Source organism: Brachionichthys hirsutus, chromosome 2 (genome assembly GCF_040956055.1).
Source record: "Brachionichthys hirsutus isolate HB-005 chromosome 2, CSIRO-AGI_Bhir_v1, whole genome shotgun sequence".
Lineage (NCBI taxonomy): Eukaryota > Metazoa > Chordata > Actinopteri > Lophiiformes > Brachionichthyidae > Brachionichthys > Brachionichthys hirsutus.
Window position 1 is genome coordinate 5,846,976 of NC_090898.1, and position 23,062 is coordinate 5,870,037.

The following is a 23,062-nucleotide window of genomic DNA, read 5'->3' on the forward strand; positions in this document are numbered from 1 at the left end:
TTTTGTGGTTGCTTATTACAAATTGGATGAAATCATATGCCTCTGCCTTTAGGGAGTTATGAAACACTACTCCCAAAGCCTCAGTGATCATTTCCATACTCATGGGATGGAAACAATTAATTTAAATATTTTGAGAATCAAATCGGTATGCAAAAACTGCTGCACAAAGGGTTTAACATTCATCAGGAATAAGTCACGAAGAGCAAAAATGCAGAATCAACTGGACTTGCTTACGTTTGGTTGAAGATATTTCACCTATCCTCCAAGAGGCTTCTTCAATGCAGGATCATTTCTAGCAGTTTCCCGTGGGAGGTGGACGTACTGTCCCGTGGGAGGTGAAAGATCGTCAACCAAACCTAAACAAGTCCAGTTAATTCTTTGTTTTGGAGCTCCTTGATTTACCTTGACCTGGATGACTGAGAACCGACACAGATGATCCATATTAATGCAAATTCAGTTGAGATGAAACTAAGTGTTTTCATGCACCCTGATCGGATCATCGGATCGGTATAAACCACCCCTCTCGATCGGGATAGAATTGTGATTGGATCAAACTTGATTGGGTCAGACTAATCCGATTAGGGTGTGTACATGAAGCATTGTCATTCCAATCAGGCTTTTAATCCGATTAAATGTGTCCATGTAAACGCACCTACTGATACAGCTAAATATTGTTTGAACTAACGGCCTAAACTTCAACTCAACTTCAACTCAACTTCAACTCAACTTCAACTCAACTTTCAAACTTTATTTGGTATTTTTGACTGGCTAAGTGTAGACGTGCTCGCTGATTCCATTTCACGCTTCACGACACTCTTTGTACGAGCCAGCATGAGGCAAAACTTAGCCACACATTTAATCTGAATAGGAAAATTTGCAATTGCTTCGCTCACGAAAGGGATAAATCGGAAAGACTCTCACCACAATTTGAATTTGGGCAACGTTTCTGCCGGACGGGCGGAAATGATCATTATGCTTGGTAGGAAGGGATAAGCCCTCATCAAGCCACACATTAAAGTAGACTGAAGATTAATCTATAAAGAACTGGAATCCAACATGCTACTTATTTGTACCATTGTTTTTAGATTGTATGTCTGTTTATCCTTGGCTTTCTTCAGTGGAGAAACGACGCGTATCATATTTCTCATAGAGGGCAGTGGTTGCATTGACTTTGCAGAATTTGCATGCTTGTCACATTTCACAGGCAAGTTTGCAACCTGGTCAAAATGAGCAAGAGCCACAACAACACATTATATTTTGTGTGGTGCAAATGTGATGTTACGTGTTGAGTAATGCCTGAAGGCAGAATAATCTATTTAATGGCACCCACTGCCTGGAAACGTCTTCCTCTCAATGAGTTTTAGTACATCAAGCAGTTTACAGTCACAACGGTATGTATAACCACCATCACCTGAAGTCTTACCTGTGTATCTATATACCTTGCAGTTTATGCAAAGAGGTGTATTCAATGACGGCTGTGTGGAACTCCTTGACATGAACACATGCTTCGCTCCAACATTGCTATTCTCTTGAGGACCAGAGTAGTGGGCAACAGAGCTATTTGTTGTTAAAATGGGACCAAACACAGGATATTAAAATCGTGTTTATTTTTTCTTAGCTAAAGCAGAGAATCAATTTCAATGATTAGCAAAAATCATTCCAATATATGTATGTATTTATTTGCATTTGTTTGAATAGCATTTTAATTAAACACCAGCAAATACATGAATTATTATAATAAAAACAATTGGATTATCTTAATTTGAACAAGCAGCTCATGTCCGTTTTTCTACTCCAATTTTTTTTTTCTACTATTTCTCCACTCAGTGGGTTGCGCTGTTGCCTCACAGCAAAATGGTACCGGGCGTTTGAATGTTCTCCACAAAGCATGCAGCATGAATTTGATCACTCCAAGTTATTCATAGGTGTGAGGGGTTGCCTGCGATGCGTGGATACTGCCAGGACAGCCTGCAGCAACACCCGCCACCCGCAAGGGGGATACATTGGCTGTAGCAAATAGATGGATGGATGTTTAACTCATACACAGATAATAAACTCATCAACATTTTTGTTTAGGTGTCAAAGACAGGAAATGTATAAGCATTTATAACGTACAAACACAAGCAACATTAAGACTCATTGTGGGTTTTAACAAAATATAATGCCACATGCACTAAATAAATCTGCTTTGACATTCATGGAGACCTTAGCATATCAAGTGCACTCAGTGTCCCAGATTATATTTTGATGATTTCACAGATAAGTGCTTCCATCAAATGGTGAGTTCAGATTCCAAAGTGGAGAGCAACGCACATTCCATTTTGTATCTGGATTCCTTGACTTTATGAATGAAATACCTGTAGTGTAACATTTAATGTCCTGAAGATCTTTGATGACATCTAATAGAATTTTAGTGTGTCCTTGTAAAGTTATGCACGTTGAATCAGTTATGTGTGTTTTAAACCATGTCATCAAAAACCTTTGCGATTTGACGATATTTGAGTTGGGATTCCCAACGGCCCCAACATATTGTTTGTTGTACAGCAATTTAAGAAAAAAACCAACTTATTTTAAGACACATAAAACTCATTGATTGAACGCTCCAAAATAAAACGGCACATTTCGCAAAATGTTGATTTATTCCTTTATTGATCATATTTGAACAGAATCAGCAGAAATTACTTGTCCTTTTACAATAACTGTTACAATAACAGGAACATTTTCCCATTTAACTTAAAGTTATCACAAAGTAAAGGTGATTTACTATTCAGAATATTTAAAGCAAAAGCTTCTGTTTAGCAGTAGTAAACTCTCGAGCGGGCGGCCGGGTGGTGCAGTGTTAAGCGCTGTTGCTTCACAGCAAGGTGATTGCGGGTTCGAATCCTTTCGGTGAGGCTCAATTGCGTGGGTTCTCTCCGGGTGAGTGTGTGGCTGATTGTCTGTCTTTGTGTCGCTCAGCGATGAGTTGGCGGCTTGTCCGGGGTGTACCCCGCCTCTCGCCCATTGACTGCGACCCGATAACGGACAAAGCGGTTGGAAGATGAATGAATAAATAAAACTAGCTTCTTCTGACAGAAGATAAAATGCATTTCACTACTGACTAATTGTTTTGGTGTAATTCTGAATGATGCCCTGGAAGTGTTGTTGTGTGTTTTTGTGGGGTTGAACAATGATAATATAACATTTTGGGAGGAAATACCAGAGCAGAAAGGAGTAAAGACTGGACAGTATTGCCAAAGCATTGAGAGTTTGGATATACTTGCCGTGGTAAATAACGTACTCAGTGGCAAAGATGATCCAGGTGAGGATAAACAGGAGCAAACAGAAGGTTATTGCTTTGGCCTCATTGTAATTTTTTGGGAGGTCTTTTCCCATATAGGAGAAAATGAAGCAGAGGGAGCACAAGGTCACAAGCAAAACTATAGAAATGAAGATTCCTCGAGGTTGAATATCACATCCAAGAATGATTTTGTCTCGGTACCAGAAGGTATCATTGTAGGGCTTGGGAGGGTCATAAGAATATCCAATGAGAAGCAAGACTGCCTGAGTAGCAAATGCCACAGTGATGACCAGCCATTGCCCGTGATATTTCATCCACCAACTGTGGAGTTTGGGGAACTTGGCTGCAATTTTGAAAATGCAAACAATTTGAAAAGAGCGAACAACAAAACATGCAAGACAAACAGTGTAGAACAAAACAAATGGCAAGAACCTTAAGACGCAAAAGGAAATCGTTGGCTTGTCAAAGTAAAAGAACACACTAACAGTACAGAGAGTTAGGCAGCCTAAAATAAGGAAGCACATCGGTCCCCCAGCAGATCTAACAACAGGTGTGTTGTAGTTGATGGCAAAGAGGAGAGACGTGGCTAAGGTGAGACCCACAAAGACCCAGGCGCCGACCATGATCAGAATCGCCCCAATGTCTGTGTACGGGACGTACTCCACCTCCCGCAGACGGCATGATGTACTTCCTGGTGCAGACCATTCTGTCTCCTTGCAGCGGATGCACTTGTAGGGGTCGTCTGTTTCGCAAGAGAAGGGGAAAATACCAATAAGATTATTGTATTATTATATTTTGTAAAAGAGCATACAGGTGAGGGAGCAGTTAAGAAATGAAGTGGTGGTCCTCTATTTTACATGATAAAAGGACAGAATCTTCTGAAATTGCTTTGTTGCTTCTTTTAATAACCAACCCGATTAATTTTTGCATTTAAAAAATAAATAGTTCCTCGATCAAAGGTTTTTATTTAAGGTTGAACGTTGAACTGTCCAAATGATACAAATGAAAATGGCACTGCTTTTGGTCATACGACTTGCATATTTATTTACCTGTACTGTTGATATATGTTCCATTCGGACAGATTCTGCAATTGAAGCAGCATTTGTGGATCCCATTTTGTTCTTTTTCGTGCCCAACTGGACACTCTTTAGAGCAAACTGAAGTGGGAACCTGTCCAAATCAGCAACAAACAAACAAACAAAGGCATTGCTGTGAAGGGTGGAGGCAAACAAGAGGAATGTTGGTACATTATATTCAATACTTAACTTATAATACATTTTTTATAAGACTGCATTCATGTAAATGTGAAAAAAACTAACAAAACATGTTTTATCAGCATAAGCTTTAATATGTTCATATATACCGGTAAGTGGATAGGATAGGACTTACTTCTCCCCTTGTGTACCACTGAATTTTGGTGTTGTTGATGAAAATGATGGCTGATGGGTGAAATTTAAAAAAGCCGATCTCCTCTACATCGCCTCTGGGGTTCCAGTAAACTATAGAGTAGGATCCATACTTGGGGTCGCCTTCCTCATTAAACTGGATACTTTGGTTTAAAAGTGTAAAGTTGGACTTCTTTAGCTCTGCTAGAACCTGATGCGAGTACACAATGTTCAAATTACCGTTATTTTCATTTTGCTATCATACTAACAAGTTTGACATTAAAATTAGGGAGAATTGCATTTCATTTCAGATTTTTGTCTTGGCTTCAATCGGAGGGGATTTGGAGATTTGAAACATTTCTGGAACCGTCAGAAATTTGCTGCCTAAGAATAAAATTATCTTTATATGTACTTTGCCGATATAAAAGAAAACAGTATATGCTTCTGACAAGAAATCATTTTCAAAACTAAATATCTAACTGAAACATTCATAAGGTGAAATAAACTAAATGATAGAATTAGACGTTTACTTACCATGTGTGGGTACACTATAATATTGCCTTTACAATTATCGTTTCCACACTGCAAGGCATTGTGCAAGGCGTGAGCGATGGCATAGACGGCAGAATAAACAGGAAAAGAGAAGGATGGGTCGACGGCAAGGATATCTTTTGCACTTGGGTTGCTGTAGTTACAATCCTGATTACAAAATGTCTCTTCGGCTTTTTCACAGTGATCCTGATTTTTGGCAGATTTTAAAAAATGATCAAACCCAGGTATTGGCACGACTGGTTGAGACACTCCAATCACAGTTCCAATATTGTGGATTCCTTTCTCCTTGGGGAGCCTCTCGTTTAAAGACCACGTGTCACCGGCTATCCACACCTTGTTTTTTATTTTCAGCTCTATCGCTGACTCAATTAGAGCTTCAGCAACCATTTTTGGAGTGAAAACAACAATGACATGTATATTCAATGTCTCTATCTGTTTGAAGATTTGGGGACTGATCGTATTGATGTCGAGGTCTTTGGTGTAGGCCAGACAAATCTCCGTATCCTTAATCCTCTTTCTGAATGTTTCCAGGCCATCTTTACCAAAATCATCATCGCTGTTCAGGAACGCAACCCAGTGCCAGTTGAAGTGCAGAATGAGTCTAACAATCACTTCTATAGCATCTTTATTGGAATGCACTGTTCGTAGGAAAGAAGCAAATTTCCCTTTCTCTGCAAAGGCAGTGGCAGCAGCTCCATAACTGACCTGATTAACAAGCAACAGAGAAATCGCTTGCGTCATTTTCACTGATATATTTCTGAAATGACAATTTAAAAAGTTTAAAAATGTCAATTATGCCCTCATAATAATGACTGGAAACTTGCCAACGGAATGAGATCCATCATGATCAGTGGCGCTACTGTTGAGGTTTCCGTACTGGAGAAAGGGCCGACCACTGCGATCACATTGGACAGATTTACACGCGATTCGCCAAAACCGTGGATCAAGCCATTGGCTGAGATGAGCTTTAAAATTACTGGGAAAATATCCGTATCTGAGCAGTGGTCAAATATTTCATATCCCAGAGATACATTTGGCAGCAGGTTGGTAGAGTTGTTGATTTCTTCCACAGAGAATCTCATTAACTGAAACCTTCGATAGTTTGACGGAATGAATGGCTGACTGGGGAAGGAGAGAGGACAACGGGGAGAATTACATTGAGTTAAAGTTAACAGCCCTCCACAAATGTGGCTATTACAAATAGGATTTCACACATTAATCAAGCCACAGATATTGACCTAAAGTTATTTTTACAATATGTTACAAAAATAGATGATTTATTTCAACGAGCGAATTATGATACTCACCTGGAACAGTCAAACACTTCTGGTTTATCATGATAGATTGAGGTGTTGACATGATGAATATTGAAAAGTCCACCGATCAAATAATCTCCTTCAAGATGAAACTCTGCGGCTGGGGCAGAGCACAGAGCCAATGCATGTAGAAGAGACTCCACGAGACACCGAGAAACAAGGAGACGTCTCATTGTTACAGCAATGACTTACCAGTCGAAGGTGAACGTGAACTGGAACAGCTTCGAGAACATCAGACAATGTGGTGCTCAAAACAACCCCCCCCCACATTACCCACATTATACATTTCCATGCACTTGACAATGCATGAGGTCAGAAGATCAAACACAGATCTGGAAATTAGTTTACACAAATCAGTATGCAAAAAGCATCTCCTCAGCCCTTCTCCTCCAGGGAGTGGTGAGCACCGAATAACACCATGGGTTTAACGCAAAACTGTTGGTTTGTAAACAAACACATGTCGAGCTTAGTGCTAAAACATGGGAAATAGATCTTAAAATTCAGAAACGTAACAGATGAGGATGTAACCTACTGAGTCATGTTTGTTTCCAACATTTTGGCGGTCTGTTTTTTTTTTTGATAATAAAATTAGTAATCTAAAAATCTAATTTTAGTATATCAATAAAGTTTCTTTGAATTACTGAAGATCTTCATCTAAAGTCTTCTACACAAATTCTGCCATGTGTTGAATTGTTATGGAGCAGTTGTGTATCTCGGGTCCAAATGCCTTGTTAGCCCCCCCTACCCGGTTGAAGGTAGATTAAGCTCTTTGTTGGACTGGTATACAATACAATAACTGACATACAACAACAGCTCTGTCAAAAATCAAAGTGAAGTCAATACAGTCAACAACCCAGCTAAGTATTCAGTCTATAGTCTAAACCCCCGTATGCTCCTCATTTCAGAGGGACCAGAGAATGTGGAATTTGGTCTATCAAAAGTCTTGGAGATCTCCAGTGGCCAGTTGGTCACTCAAATGTCAATGATTATCAATTATCAAGTCCTAAATATGCTCTCTTTCACTTAGCACACTTAGACACATTTTCACAGATACCACCAACATTGTGTAAATAGCAAATGTACCCACGTCCATCCGGGCATCGATTGTAAAGTGAGGTCTGGCCAGGGTGCATTGTTGTGGCCTTGGTATTTTGAGGCAGCAGAAAGTGACTCCACCTTTGACCAATAAAGACAATCTGTGGTCAATAACAGTGTTTTCCTACTATTTAAACGCTATATTATTTAGATGGTAAGATGCACTTACATTAACGACTTCACAACTCATGACACACTATAGATGCAGACACGGACTGAATAACTGCAACATAAGTCAGCTTCACAGCATGAACAGAATTTGGAAGAGTGTAGTTTCTTCTCTATGAGTGCTGTCTAATAAAAATAGATCTCCTGATGAGATTATATGTTATTCCCAAATCACACCTGACTAAATTTGTAAATACAACCCCCCTTACACCTTTATTTGCACGGAGATTGTGTATCATTTAATGTCAGACTCTGCCTAAATACACTTCTGGCCCCTCTATTCCGATATCACGGTTGTAATGTCGGCGTGTGGAAGCTATGCTACAGTCATTCCAAATGATTTCTCTTATTTATAAACAATATGCCACCCAGTCCTTTCTTCTGGCTGGCTAAAAATATAAACTAGGCCACCAGTAGTCAGTGCTGTAGGTATCTGACAGTGAGTTTCATGCACCTGGAAGGATAAGGAGTGTTGATGTTCGGCACAGAAATGCACTTATTATTGAACCAGATGATGAAGTCATTTGTGTCGGTGACATGTGTAGAGAAACAGGAGGATAAAGTGAACATTGGATTGAGCATGAGAGTACTGTGCATTTCAGTTGTACACTGAAGCATGCTGTGTTGCTGGTGGTGGCGGCTAATGATGCTGAGACTGATGGGGCTGACAAAATGATGAAGCTGAGGAATCTGTGAGGGATGTAAAGGGATGGAGGGGAGAGCAGGAGTGCAGAGAACATTGCTGTACTTGGAAAATTCCACTGGGTCACAAACAAATACACTCAAATTAATTAATAATTTCAACCAAATATCCTTGGTTTTTTCAAAACTCTTACAAATTAGCTCTGCACGACTTCAGCTTTAGCCACACAGCTCATTTGAAAGGAGGTCATTTGCAATCGTGAATGCAATATATGGCCACACCATGACGTGGAGTTTGAATACAGAAACCTGAAATGGCGGAAAGGCCTTGTTCTGCTTGGTCGGAAGGGATGAGCTCTCAACCAACGTCCGGATTCACAGGAGCTGGTGCGTGTAATGTCTTTAAAGCAGGAAAAGGGCAATTCAAATGGGAAGCTGTAATACCTTGATTTGTTATGTACACGAGCGGGAATCCAGTGCAAAGACAGATCAGATATCTACGCAGAAAAAACATAGTTTTGAGGACCTACAAAACAAAATCAAGTTAGAAACACAAAACATTATTGACTAGTGATGACAGTTTCATGCTTATCTCATCTCATTGTTTATCTGCACAACATGGTTCAGTTCATAATAGTAGAAAGAAATGCTAAAATGAGATGACTCGAGAAATAAAGGTTTGTTTTTCACAGAGAAAGTTTATTTTATAGTGCATAGCATGCTGTTTCATTGGTTGTTCAAAACAGTCAAAAGCAGTGCTGCTATAAACTCAATGTAAATCATAGTAAGACATTAAAAAAGGAACTAATAAAATTATATTTCCAAAACATGATATATAAGGAAGCATGACAGAGCTAATAGTAATACAGTATGGTAATAATAGCTACATTTATTCCTTCAATGCATCCTCATGGACAGCAAGGGCAGTGTGGTAAGCAGGAGCTAATGTAGCAATGCCAGTTAAGCCGGTCCCAAGCCCGCCGCAAACATCTGCCAAAATTGAAGATGCAAATCAACGTAAATAAGAAAGTCATACCGGATTGGTCGAGACCCGGGTTAACAACGACCGCCAGCAGCGTTTTTAACCCACGGGACGCTGCTGGAAATTGCATTACTGTGTATTAATTATTGGTTTTTGGTTTGAGAGCATCAGTATACATTTTGCTTTGTTCGGCAGACGGAGAGAGCAAAGTTTAGTCTTCAGTAAAGTTTTGGTCAAAGATTACGCCAAGATTTCTTAAAGATGGCTCCATATTGGTGGTCAGAGGGCTGATGCGGGTTTTCACTTGTACAAACCTGGAGAAAAACCTTTGCTTAGTGTTGTTCTCAGTTAAGGGAGTGAGATAGGCAACTCTCTGCCTATTTGATAATAAACTGTTAGGAGGCTTGAGAAAATTCCTGTATCTATCAAAAAGTAATTTTATACATTTCCACATTGGTTTCTAGTTGTTTTAACACCTTTACATGAAAAGACTTTAGTCCAATTAGCTTTTAGAAAGTTGATATTTGTACCTGGCCTGTCCACGGCTCACTGTTATATCACATAGTCCTCCGTGGACGCTCCAAATATACATATAATAAAATTCTGTAAATCAGTGGCTATAATATCTGGTGCTCTCGCTGTCATTTGGAGATTGGTTCATAGAAATGTTGTCAGAGCACAAAGAAATGAAAATATGAAAGATTGTAAACAGTGTACACATGAATGGAAAATAAAGTGATATGTGGAAATCTTGAGAATGGAAGTAGATAATGGCATTGTTATTAAACCTTCAGCGGTAAAAAATAAATAAACACAGATAAAACAAGGGTTTTTATTTTAGTGGTACGGTACAATCTGTATAAAAATGACATGTGTTTGAGTTTTAACCTGAATTTCACGATTGTTCGCTCTGTTGCATATCTGTACTTACACACACACACTCACACACACACTGCAGCTACTGACTAATTGTTTTGGTGTAATTCTGAATGAGACTTTGAAAGTACTGCTGCGTATTTTTGTAGGATTGAAAAATTATGATGTAGCATTTTGGGAGGAAATATAAGAGCAGAAAGGAGTAGACACTGGACAGTATTGCCAGGGCACTAAGAATCTGGAGGTACTTGCCTCGATAAAGCATGGACACAGTACTGTAGACGATCCAGGTGAATGTCAGCAGGAACAGACAGAAGGTTAATGCCTTGGCCTCGTTGTAGTTTTTTGGGAGGTCTTTTCCCATATAGGAGAAAATGAAGCAGAGGGAGCACAAGACTCCAAGGAAAACAGTAGACATTGAGGAAACTAAAAAACTATTTACACAACCAAGAACAATTTTGTCTGGGTACCAGAAGGTATCATTGTAGGTATTGGGTGGATAAGAAGACAGGTTAATGAGAAGCAAGACTGCCTGAGTAGCAAAGGCAGCAGTGATGACCAGCCATTGCCCGTGATATTTCATCCACCAACTGTGGAGTTTGGGGAACTTGGCAGCAATTTTGAAAATGCAAACAATTTGAAAAGAGCGAACAACAAAGCATGCAAGACAAACAGTGTAGAACAAAATAAATGGCAAGAACCTTAAGACGCAAAAGGAGATAGTTGGCTTGTCAAAGTAAAAAAACGCACTAACAGTACAGAGTTTTAGGCAGCCTAAAATAAGGAAGCACATCGGTCCCCCAGCAGATCTAACAACAGGTGTGTTGTAGTTGATGGCAAAGAGGAGAGACGTGGCTAATGTGAGACCCACAAAGACCCAGGCGCTGACCATGATCAGAATCGCTCCAATGTCTGTGTACGGGACGTACTCCACCTCCCGCAGACGGCATGATGTACTTCCTGGTTCAGACCATTCTGTCTCCTTGCAGCGGATGCACTTGTAGGGGTCGTCTGTTTCACAGGGCAGAAGTAGTGATCGATGTTCAAACTGGTTCTGTGATATGTTACCGTTTACTTCAAGTCAATCTTGCTTTACTTTTTTTTTTAACTTTTTTTTACTCCTATACCTTGTCTGCATTCGTACTCAACAGTGACAATGTACACAACGTCAGTCACTGTTAGAGTTCTATGCAATTTTATTCTTAGTGATTGTGACCGTCACCTGCCCTCTTGGCAGACTAGCCTATTCATATTTTATTAGTTTTATTACCTGCTTACCGCCGTAGAGGGCTGTGCACACCGCAGTGAACATATAACATGGACAAACAAAAAGTGACAAATACAGTGTTCTGAAAAGAAAGTGCAATGGATTTATTTGTGCTCCTTAATTATACCCCTTCCATCCAACCATCAATTTTGCTTTACAAGTTAAATTGTACTCTACAAATAATTGTACCAAAATGAATCATTTATTGCTCAAGGTCAATTGCTACACAGTTCACAGTGAAGATGGGAGCCTACATCAGCATTCAAATCCATTTGAAAAGACTGTTGAACCATTTTAGTCATTAAAAAGAGCTTGGAAAACCACCTGGAGTTGCTACAATGCTACCGCTGTTCCTAGTATTATATTTCTCAGCCAATCATTTACCTGTGATGTTGACATAGGTTCCATTTGGGCAGATTTCACAGGTGAAGCAGCATTTGTGGATTCCTTCATGTTTCTTTGCATATCCTACTTTACACTGTTGTGAACATAGTGAAGTCGGCACCTGTTCAAGACAAATAGATAACAACAAAAACGTAAATGATGGATGCAAATAATTGTGATGTAGCAATGATTTGACAGATATATATATTCCAAAGGTTATTAAATGTAATCAACATTCATTCATTATTTTCCTGCTGATCCATGTCTCAGTCACGCAATAAAAACCTTAGGTTCTGTCCAAGGTTTCTGCCTGTTAAAGGGAAGTTTTTCCTTGCCTCCATTGCCAAAGTGCTTGCTCTTGTGGGTCAAGTTGGATTCTGTCTTTCCCTGCTAATCCTGTAAAGTTCTGTTGTGATCTGGTGCTATATAAATAAAATTTAATTTAATTTAATTCAGAACGGCCCAATCACCCAATCTCCTCGGCCACCTTTTCCTGCTCTTCTGTCGGAGTCGCTCCCAAGCCAGCCGAGAGACATAATCTCTCCAGTGGGTCCTGGGTATACTCCAGGGTCTCCTCCTAGTGGGGTATAACCTAAATGCCTTCCTACCCTCACCATAGCTGGACAGCATAGGTGAGGGTAGGAAAGTAGATTGACCAGTATCTCAAGAGCTTCTCCTTGCAACATGGGTCCGTTTCACAGAAACAGATTGGTGCAGCATCCTCATCAGCACAGCTCTCTTAGGCTGTGCGTGGCCTGGCCCCGTGAGTGAATGTCCGAACACCAAGCACAGCCAATGAGCCCCCCCCCCCCCCCAGGCCCAGCTCTAGGGTGGGGCCTATTTATCCTCGATCTGGCCGGATGTCATTCTTCTTATGGGTATTTTAATTAACTTTATATTTTAGAAATAACTTCATATGACACAATAAATAAATAAAAATACCACTGATGAATATAAACAGTATTGCAATAATATTGCATTCACATACAGACACACACACAGAATTGGTAAAAACCAAATGGTTTGAGACGAACTCACTTTGCCATTGGTGTGCCACAGAATTTTGCTGCTGTTGATGTAGAAATGGAACGACGATGGGTGAAACTCATGAATGCCAACCTCCTCGGCCTCGCCCTGGTGATTCCAGAGCACTATGGCGTAGGATCCATACTTTGGGTCGCCATTCTCATTAAATTCAAAACTGCGGTTTAAAAGTGTAAAGTTTGACTTCCTCAGCTCTGCTAGAACCTGGCGTGGGCACACACAGTCCTGAATATTAACAACATAAAACTCCACAATGAGCAAGTGTTGATTTCATGTATATTTATAGATAAGCTTGCGGTGAGAAGAAATGCACAGTCATTTTCCCTTCAGAGGTTTCATAAAGTAGAGCGTGTACATCGGATCAAAGAAACCCGTGACAGAGGGCTGAGATCAGACAAAACATCTGCACACTTTCCATCTCACAATGACCAAAGATCAAAGTGTCTCTGATTGGCCACCGAAAGACAGTTTTTTAGTAACTTTATAAAGACATAAATCAGATAAGAGGGTGATATCAAATTAATGGAATGGTAATTTCATTTGTGACCTTACCATGTGTGGATACTTTGTTATATTGCCTTTGCATGTGCCGGCTCCACATTCCAAGGCACTGTGTAAGGCGTGAGCAACGGCATAAACGGCAGAATAAACGGGGAAATTGAAAGATGGGTCTGCATCAATGATATCTTTTGCACTTATCCAACTGCAGTTGCAAACCTGATTACAAAACATCTGCTGCTCTGCATTTTCGTGACAGGTCCGGTTTTTGGAAGCATCGATAAACTCATTGAAACCAGGTATTGCTACTGCTTGTTCAGCAACTCCAAGTATAGTCCCAATACTTCTGATTCCTTTTTCCTTTGGGAGCTTTTTGTTTAAGGACCATGCATCTCCTGCTATCCACACCTTGTCCGTGACATTCTGCTGTATCGCCGATTTAATAAGAGCCTCTGCAGTCCACTCAGGAGCAAAAACAATAATGGTGTGTATCCCGTGTGACTCTATCTGTCTGAATACTGGGGAGTAATCTGTATTATAATTCAGGCCTTTGGTGTACGCCAGGCAGATCTCAGTGTCCTTAATATTCTTTATGAACAATGCCAGTCCGTCGTTGCCATAGTCATCATCGATGTTAAGGAAAGCGACCCAGCGCCAGGCGAAGTGCCGCACGAGTCTAACAATAACTTGTATAACGTCTTCATTGGGGTGCACCGTTCTTAGGAAAGAGGGGAAATTCTGCTTTCTTGAAAAAATAGAGCTTGCAGCTCCATAACTGACCTGTTAAAGAACAACAGAGGAACCGACATTATTTTTAATGGCGATTACATTTTCTAGATTTAATCAGTCTGGTATTAATCAAACTATCTTGTAAAATTATGTATAAAATAAAGCAAACAGCGCTTCGCCGTCTTACCATAGGAATGAGATTCGTCATGAACAGTGGGGCTACGGTCCGTGCCTCGGTACTCGTGTACGTGCCGACCACTGCAATCAGTTTGGACACACTATTGTCCGATTCACCCCAAGGTTGGATTAAATCATTGAATGAGATGAGTTTCAAAATTCCTGGAAAATTCTGCACATCTGAGCAGTGGTCGAATATTTCATAGCCGAGAGACACATTTGGCAGGAGTTGGCTAGAATGATTGATTTCTGCTACAGAAAATCTCATCAGCTGAAACCTTCGATAACTTGACAGCACAAAGCGTTTGCTGTGGATAGAGGGGCATGAAAGACATGTTCACTGTTGAGCATCGGTGTGTGTGTGTGTGTGTGTGTGTGTGTGAAGGCTGTGCAGACGTTTATAGTTAGAGGAGCAATAACAAACATTCTGTTCTATATGTTTGCGTCATCCTTGAAGAGCATCCGTTCAGATCTACTGCGTGATTACAAACTCACCTGGAGCAGAGTACAGCCTCTGGCTTGTCGTGAAGGACAGGGGTACTGTCATGATGAATATCAAAAAGTCCTCCAATCACATAATCTCCTTCAAGATGAAACTCTGAGGTTGTGAAAGTGCACTGAGCCCAGCTGTGTCGAAGAGATCCCACAAGACAAAGACAAAAAAGAATGCGCTTCATTGTTGTTGATCCCGTTTACTAGTCTGTGAGATAACAAAAAAAAAGTTGTGTGAATTTGGTGACGGCTCTGCCCAAGTGATCATTCCTTCACAGTAGGTAGCGCTTAGAGGCAAGTAGCAAGACCTGGGTGGATATGAATACACAAATCAGCATGCAAACTAGTGTCCAGCGTCCAGGGACGCAGCTTTGATTTTAAGTTGATGTGGACAGAGTTGGAATTGGTCAGTTACGGCCCCCGCCGTTTAATCTCCGTTTAATCGGGAGCATGTCTGTAAATTATGTTGTCATGTGTTTGTTTTTCTACTGTTGCTGTTTGTCAGACGGAGTGAGCGAATCTGTCTCCAGCACCATCTTGGCCAGGTGACAGTCTCCACCTCCTGACGCCACAGCTGGTCCCTCCAGCATGTGTCATGAATCAGCTGATGAGACGTCAACTAGCCGTTTGTTTGTTACAAGCTTTGTTTACAAGCTGCTTTTGTTTGTCAACCGTCATTCCCCATTTCCCTTACGTACGCCGCTGTCTCCTTAGACTGGGACGTAAGTCAGATTTAACTCAGTTAGGTGTGACTTCAACCTAATGGCGCTGCCATCATGCACTTCTCGGCAATGTTCATTATTTACAAGTATTAAAAAAAAAATTAAGTCTGTCAACCAGAGTATCGGACAAACCGTTGTACAACTGTCTAAAATGTATAGAAAAGTAGATTTGCAGATCAATGATACCCCACATTTATTTGAAAATTGCAGGAAAAACATTTAAAATGCTGGAACGCATTGCATCACCTCATCTTTTAACACACACTGAAAATGTTTGGGACCTAAGGAGACCAATGCTGTGATGTTTTTCTTACGTTTTGGATTGCATCTGAACAGGTTAAGATCTCCTTTGCTGCATTTTACGCTTGATGAACCACAAACATTTTCAAAGATGAACAAACCGTTGCTGCAGTCAGATCTTTTAGTTCCCTGACTGCCAGGCTGTTGTAATGCGTACTTAATGTGGTTTGTCAATAGAAGCCATCATTAATGGACAAAAGAAAGTCAATAAATAGGAAATAGGAAACGGACAGCTTAGGTGTTGTTTGAAGGGACGCAGCCTCTTTAATAGCATTTGGAGTGAAAAATTACACTTATTAAAATCAAATCTGTAGCACAAGAAAACAATGACATGCAACCAATGAGAAACAATATTACTTTCATCAAAGAACCCAATTAAACAGTTCAGCATTAAACAATTTCAACTGCTTTGATTTACATACTTCGAAACAGTATTGTGTTTTGAAAGAAAAAAAAGAAAATGATCTAAAAAACAAAAACAAAATCATATTTTAAAATATATATATATATATATTTACACAGAAATCCTAAAGACAATCCTTTTAAACATACTTTTTACAGGAAACTGTTTTTATCCCTTACTACAGTGCTGCTCATTAGTTTACTAATGTCAGATAATCCTCAGCAATCAGATACAAATGGAGAAAAAGAAAATCAATAGGTTTGTAGTAAAGAAAAACTGATCAGCACCCACTTCATCCATTTGTTATAATAAAAGCTTTCAATCTTTGCTTTTCTCATGTCTCCTCTGTAAAAGAAAGAGAACAGATGTTTGCTTGGAATGACTGTTTATCAAAACAGATTAATAAGAAATGAGAACAACAGCAAGTCAACACAAACTGACTGCCCCACACATGGTTAATCATTTCAAAGAGCAAAGGTGTCATTGTTGGCTCTCAGATCAAACCGTGGTATGAGATGAGCTCAAATACTTCTACACATAAGAGGGTACTGTATATATTACTGATTAGCCACACAATTGTGTAAAAATCAGCGGTAAAGTAAATTCAGGGCTTTTAGTTTGTCGTAGCAAGCTTACTGCCATTAAGAAATACATTTGGTTTATAAGGGTGGTCATCGAGGAGTATCTGATCTCAAAAGTACGAAACAAGAGAAGAAAAATCGACGTTAGACTATGCGCTGGGTTAGTCACCCTCATTCTGAACTATATATTCAATGAAAGGCTGAAGATTCAAATGAAGCTGCTAAATCAACCACAGCGATCTCACTCTGCTCCGCATGCACGAGGGTAATAAACGGAGACGTAGCTTCCACCCCACAGACGGTGTTTTAATCGCCTGTCATGAATCACATCGAAGTCAAATGAGATGATTTCTCCAAATGCGGCCGAGTGGCTGAGCCAGCGCAGACGTACTTTAATCACAAAAGATGGAATGATTCAAAGTTTCCTTCAGATTTCATCTTACACATCCAAGCATGTTATTACCCAACTGACATTACTGACTTTAAATGTAGAACTTTTTACAAATAACCAACCAAACGTTGTCAAAGTTAGTTTAATTGAGAGAGGGCGATGTACTAGAACCACCATCATTGGAAACAAACAAACAAGAAGATTTCACTGCAATTGTTTCTTCTGATGAAGTATACTTACCCCATCTGGTTAAAAAGGCAAAAGATAGCACTGAGTCTCACTAACTACCAAAAAAAAAATCCAGACAGATCCTAAAACTAGTTTCATGGCCCTACAAAAGAAAACAAACGGAACAAAAAAAAGAATCCCCTAATAGACAAAGGCAATATTTCCAACTGATCTGATCCTCATCTACAACAACTTGTGTTTCTCATGTTACCGTCTTGCTTACAAAGAGAGAAAATGACCCTCCAACCCCGATCACTCCCCATTAGAGCTCTGTGTGGCATACATTTCAAATTATAGGGAGGGGAAGAGTGAGTCAGAGTTTTTAACTTGCAAAAGCATTCCCTGTGTCTTCCTTGCCTTTGTATGTCCTCTTCCCATGTGTGAAGGGCAGGTATCTGTACTTGATCATGTGCTACAGACAATAAGGAAGGAAAAATGAGAGAAGTTAACGACATATTTCAACAGTTTGCTCAAACCCTTAAAGTACCCGATTTGAAGGAGTAGCACAGAAGATTGCTGATTTTATTAGACAGAAAATATACAGAATAAATTAAATGGTAGAAGTGCAAATATACTGGATACAGATGGTCCGCACTTAATGACATACTCCTTTAAGGAAGACTCAGTTAGGATGGGATTTCAGAAATGTTAAAGTGAGTGTTTAGCGTCAGTACATTGCTGTTTCGAGTTGTGAGTGAGCACAGGTGGTCCCCTCACTCAACGACGGAGTTACGTTCCACAGACCACGTCGCTAAACGAAACCCCGTTAACCCACAACTTGGACGACATTGTGTGTGATCAATTTATTTTACAAATATTTGCACATGTATATCAGGTGATTTTAGTTTCGTTTTGCAGGCAGCACGGTGGCGGAGCGGGTAGCGATTGGAGAGTCCGGCTGCCACCGTAACATCGTAGAACACAACCCAGATGAACCGACAGCCTGGCGCGGCTTGGCGTTTCGATTTGGACGCGGGGTGGGACGACGAGGAGTGTCCTCACCGAGCAGCACGGAGGTTTGGACATAACGATGAACAGTCAAACTTGTGGCACCGTCGTTTCCTGATATTTTCCTTTTGGTATCTGAGAGGAATTTCTTCTTATAAGGGGAGAATAAAAACAACCCTTTGTCACGTCTTGCCCCCTCCCCGTTTTGTGAATTGTGTTACTCTGTTTGCGTACGTAACAATTTCTACTTACTCACTCGTATCCCCGCAGCCAATGCATTCCGCTCGTCGTTAACAGCGATTCCTTGTCGCTAAACACATACTTTTATATTTCGGAAAGCCCGCTGTAAATAGGTACTTCGTAAAGTGAGGACCACCTGTACATATATACGATATAAATGGCCCATAAGTATGCAAATATAAACTTTTTTTGACCACACAAAATGTCGGTTAACGGGAGTTTCTTTTCAGGCACCCAATAAATTCCAACGGCATCTTTCAAAGCGTATCTCCTCTGTGAACGTGCTAATAAGCTTTGTCACAGGGTTGTAGACTCATCTCGACTTTAAGCCACTGCATTAGTCTGGTGTTGATTTGTTTTTTACCTTGATCTGCCTCTTCATGGTGATGCAAAAGAGCATGATGAAGTACATTACAAGAATAGGCCAGAACACTGGCACATTAAAGGCATCAAAAAATGTGCAAATCATGGCGATGACGATGCCTTTGGTCCCTGAATGCCTGCCAGGAAGAGAAACACAACTTCTGATAAAGCAGTTGGGAGGAAAGCAGAAATAAAGCATCTGTAACTTGAATCACATGATATATATCCAGATGACAAAATGCCACAAAGTCTGAGTTAAAATCTTCCAGGCACGCTTAAAGGCCTAATGAAACGCTTTCACATCTTAAATAAAGACTAAATGACGATGGGGGGGGGGGCAGCGGTGAAGTAATGATGTCACAAACACACACAGCATAATTCAGCCTACCGGTAGTACTTTTGGTTTCAAATACAGTGGCAGCTTTTTAATGCATGACTAAAGAATATATTTCAGAATCACAGTGACAGATGGGTTAAGGAACGAAGGTCAGCCTCACCAGAACTTGAATTCAGGCAACCTCCTGATGAAAGGACGGAACTCCTCATTCTGCTTGGTAGGAAGGGACGGGCCCTCATCTGTGGGGGAGAGTTTATAGTTGATGAACAAGTTAGTAAAAATGGAAATCTTCGTGTGTAATCTGTTAGACAAACAACCATCAAAAGCCCTATTCTAAAAAAGAACAACAAATTACTGCCATTTCCCAATCATGTAGAATGACTGAACCTTAATAATACAGGGCCGACCTTTACAAACAACACTGATGATACAAAGTTACAGAAAATACTGATTAATAATTCAACAAAAACAAAACTACACAAACAGAAGAAATGGGCGAAAGAAAAATGTCATTAAACCATGACTTCGCTGCTGGTCACCTAGACGCCACAATGACACACAGAACTTGGCAGACTTCAAAGATAGTACTTCAGCTGGTTAAGAAAGGGCCAGATCAATACTAGTGAGTACAAGTACATTTAAGAAGACTCTTCAAATTCTCCATTGTCTGTGAGAAACAGGTGGAGGGAAGCGAATACCAACACAACCAATGACATGAGTCTGACATGCTTCAATTACAAGATCTCATTTAACTGAGTCAACCTACCTTCATCAAGCAGCGAAGGATCCACTTTTGGTGATAGAAAAGCAATGAACAGGTTGAGATGGTAGATTCCCAAAGCGTACGTTACTATATACCAACCCTGAAAAGCAGCAGAGAACATCTCTTCATGTAAGAACTGAAAATACACAGCTTTCAAATATATATACATATATATATATTTACAAATGAGAAAGAACTCAACGACAACAACAATAAATTAACATAACATATCAAAAATGAAACAGCAATCACAACCACAGAAAAATGTCCTCTTAAATCCCCAATCTCTCACATCTGGTGAAAATCAGGAATATAAACACATTCCAGTAAAAGAAAACTACAGTACAACTATCTCCTTAGTGTAGAAAGAATACCTCACTCATGTCGCAAAAAATTGGATACATCGAGGCAAATGACTTTAGTGAAATTAAAGTGTTTAACTTACCTGCAGTATGTACACTCTGATCATGTAGACAGCAGTGAGGAGGAGAGTGGCTGCCCACCGCACCGCATAGAACGGAGTCGATTTGTCGAGGCATGACTGGTAAACCTGGAGTAACAAAGGAAACGCGGTGATGCAGTGATTTCTGATCGACTGCGCCTCCAATGAATATCGGTCAAACTGCATGTATAACATTAAGTATTCCCAATACCTTTCTCTTACCAGCTGATTTAAATATTATTAAGTCTATCCTTCCATCTATTTTCCGCTTTGCGGGTCACGGGAGTTGCTGGTGCCAATCCCAGCTGGCAATGGGTGAGAGGCGGGGTACACCCAGAATGCTTTGCCAATCGCCAGCAAATCGCGGGGCCACACGGAGAAAAACTACCACTCAGGCACAGACTACGGACAATTTAGAGAAATCAATTCAGCTAAATTGCACGTTTTTGGAGGTGGGAGGAAACCTGAGAACATACAAACGCCGCACAGACGGGATTCAAACCCGGGACCTTCTTGCTATGAGGCTCACAATGTTGAAAATCTTAAAGGTAATTACACTGGCTATGTAATGATCGAGGGATATACAATTCAATGTTTAGGCAAGAAATAACGCCCCCACATTGGTGTTTGAATGTGACAGACATGTTACCTGTCCAATCCGTGAGAAGAAGGCAGCAACTACAGACGGCTTCCCATGGATCGACTCCCCAACGCTGTCCCCTTCTGACATTCTGCCAACGAAAGACATTATGATTGAACTGAAGCTGTTTGACGTATCTGTGGAAAAAAGCTTTATTGAAATGTTTCCAGCTCAGTCAGTATTCCATTCCATGTCTTTTTTTTGACATCTTATTAGTGCTAAACATGTAAAGCCAGTCTTTCCGTGCATCTAATTTCCCTGAAAATAATGTTGTGCCTCTCAGAACTGAAAACAGTGATATTTAATTACATTCATTCTGGATAGCCTTCAAAAGTATTCAATATTTCAGCAGTTCAAGTAGGCATTTTCTTAAGGCATCCCAATGGTCCTTAATTTTGGATGTAAATATACACTCAGAAATATTAGGTATTTTAAAGATGCAATGCTAAAAAATAACTACATGCCACGCTCGATGTGATTCCAGTAAATTAGGGAAAGCATGAAAATGAAACTGAACTTTCTTTCCAAATAAATAAACGCAGTTTGTGCGTTCTCGATGCACCCAAAAACAGCGCCAGCGTTTTACTGACCTAATCATCAAATATCGATCCAGTGCTGCCAACTTTATATAAAAAAGGTGACTATTCCAGTTTGGCAACACTAATCTATCCGGTCCTTATTACTCGTGGCGAACGACTGGAACGTTTCTTCATTATATTACGAAGAGGGAGAAATGGCCCGGAGGAAAAAAGGTAGCCATTATTAAAATTAACACGCTACGCGATAATTTACCCCTCAGTAAATGCACAATCCTTATCCAACGTGTCACTAGAACCTTCCATAGAGTCACTCTAGGACTCTGAAACCAACGGAACAATAATTTTCCAAGTGTTTTTTCGCTGATGCTCACAGATGGTAGGTTATGATCACATTTAAATAAATAAAAAAAAAGTCGATGACAAACGTATCAACATGACATCGTATTGCTGTAGCAACTACAGCGTATTACAATTCTAATTTTATTTCACATGAAGTTAGCTAGAAGACTGTAGAACCGTCTGTGTGCATGGCTAACATTAGCTACAAAACTAGCTAACGAGGCAAGGTTGTCACAAAGCCAATTTTTGCGTTGCATTTGCCAAAAAGGCTTTCTGGGAAGACGATACTAAGACAACGAAGAAAATAATAGTTAAAATAACAATAACTAACATTTCATAAGGGATATTAACGCTATTTGTAAATTACTCACGTTAGCCCTCGGAGCGACCAAGGAGTCAACCTTTGGCCCAATTTTCCTCCCGTCTGGGTTATGTAGTTTTAAAAAGGCTTGAGTTAACTGGCAGCGGTTATTAAATTCATTTCTATAACTACATTTCCCACAACTCCAGCGGCGTTTGCCTATAAGGAATACCGTGACAAAATGTAGTTCGTGACATATTAATTTTCTGCCCAAATATACGTCTAACACGACAACTGTGAACTACAAGTACCAGAAAATGAGTTAAAATTTGACAACTCACTTCCGGAGATACGGTGCAACATTGCCAGCGGCTCCCCGGCTAGCCCAGTTATAAATGAAACTATGTTGTAGTAGCCACGTCTTTGCATATTGAATTAAACAATTACTTTGAAAGTTGCATAACCATTTTAAATTCCAATTGGGTCTTCTTCGTGTTTTTGAAGTCACAGTGAAAATAAACAATTGCAGTATTTTCTTACCTGATGCGGCCGATATGTCTCTGCCCGGCTCTAGCTAGCTACCGGAACTAGCCACAGTGCATCTCGGTGTGAACACGTCAGTACTTCGGAGAGGATTC

At 40.1% G+C, this 23,062-nt stretch overlaps 3 protein-coding genes across 5 annotated transcripts; all 3 read right to left on the bottom strand.

Moving 5' to 3' along the window:
• Positions 1-3,093: 3,093 nt before the first annotated feature.
• Positions 3,094-6,706, bottom strand: LOC137907414 (taste receptor type 1 member 1-like). The gene is made up of 6 exons (XM_068751750.1): positions 6,525-6,706; positions 6,042-6,339; positions 5,200-5,922; positions 4,670-4,876; positions 4,330-4,450; positions 3,094-4,022 (listed from the first exon to the last, which is right to left on the bottom strand). The coding sequence occupies exons 1-6, from the start codon at positions 6,704-6,706 to the stop codon at positions 3,094-3,096; spliced, it is 2,460 nt and encodes an 819-aa protein (XP_068607851.1).
• A 3,672-nt stretch (positions 6,707-10,378) lies between these two features.
• On the bottom strand, positions 10,379-15,072 carry LOC137907462 (taste receptor type 1 member 1-like). The gene is made up of 6 exons (XM_068751804.1): positions 14,891-15,072; positions 14,406-14,703; positions 13,544-14,269; positions 12,986-13,195; positions 11,948-12,068; positions 10,379-11,307 (listed from the first exon to the last, which is right to left on the bottom strand). Exons 1-6 carry the CDS (start codon positions 15,070-15,072, stop codon positions 10,379-10,381), a joined length of 2,466 nt encoding a protein of 821 aa, XP_068607905.1.
• A 1,078-nt stretch (positions 15,073-16,150) lies between these two features.
• Positions 16,151-23,021, bottom strand: rer1 (retention in endoplasmic reticulum sorting receptor 1). 3 transcript variants are annotated; one of them, XM_068746054.1, is made up of 8 exons: positions 22,965-23,021; positions 21,255-21,336; positions 20,609-20,713; positions 20,167-20,263; positions 19,561-19,639; positions 19,065-19,200; positions 17,870-17,924; positions 16,151-16,657 (listed from the first exon to the last, which is right to left on the bottom strand). In XM_068746054.1, exons 2-8 carry the CDS (start codon positions 21,333-21,335, stop codon positions 16,647-16,649), a joined length of 564 nt encoding a protein of 187 aa, XP_068602155.1. In that variant the 5' UTR covers position 21,336; positions 22,965-23,021; the 3' UTR covers positions 16,151-16,646. The 3 variants fall into 3 exon arrangements, with proteins under 3 accessions (XP_068602155.1, XP_068602139.1, XP_068602147.1); XM_068746038.1 differs by having other exon boundaries at positions 16,151-17,924; XM_068746046.1 differs by lacking the exon at positions 22,965-23,021 and adding an exon at positions 22,495-22,535 and having other exon boundaries at positions 16,151-17,924.
• Positions 23,022-23,062: the final 41 nt, after the last annotated feature.

Coding starts and splice junctions, on each gene's coding strand:
- LOC137907462 (XM_068751804.1), bottom strand. CDS start 15,072: ATGAAGCGCATTCTTTTTTGTCTTTGTCTTGTGGGATCTCTTCGACAC. Junction 12,069..12,985: donor TGTGGCACACCAATGGCAAA/GTGAGTTCGTCT, acceptor TGTCTTGAACAG/GTGCCGACTTCACTATGTTC. Junction 11,308..11,947: donor AACCTATGTCAACATCACAG/GTAAATGATTGG, acceptor CCTGTGAAACAG/ACGACCCCTACAAGTGCATC.
- rer1 (XM_068746038.1), bottom strand. CDS start 21,335: ATGTCAGAAGGGGACAGCGTTGGGGAGTCGATCCATGGGAAGCCGTCT. Junction 19,640..20,166: donor TCCTTCGCTGCTTGATGAAG/GTAGGTTGACTC, acceptor TCTCCCCCACAG/ATGAGGGCCCGTCCCTTCCT. Junction 19,201..19,560: donor TTGCCTGAATTCAAGTTCTG/GTGAGGCTGACC, acceptor TCTTCCTGGCAG/GCATTCAGGGACCAAAGGCA.
- LOC137907414 (XM_068751750.1), bottom strand. CDS start 6,706: ATGAGACGTCTCCTTGTTTCTCGGTGTCTCGTGGAGTCTCTTCTACAT. Junction 4,451..4,669: donor AGTGGTACACAAGGGGAGAA/GTAAGTCCTATC, acceptor TGATTTGGACAG/GTTCCCACTTCAGTTTGCTC. Junction 4,023..4,329: donor AACATATATCAACAGTACAG/GTAAATAAATAT, acceptor CTTGCGAAACAG/ACGACCCCTACAAGTGCATC.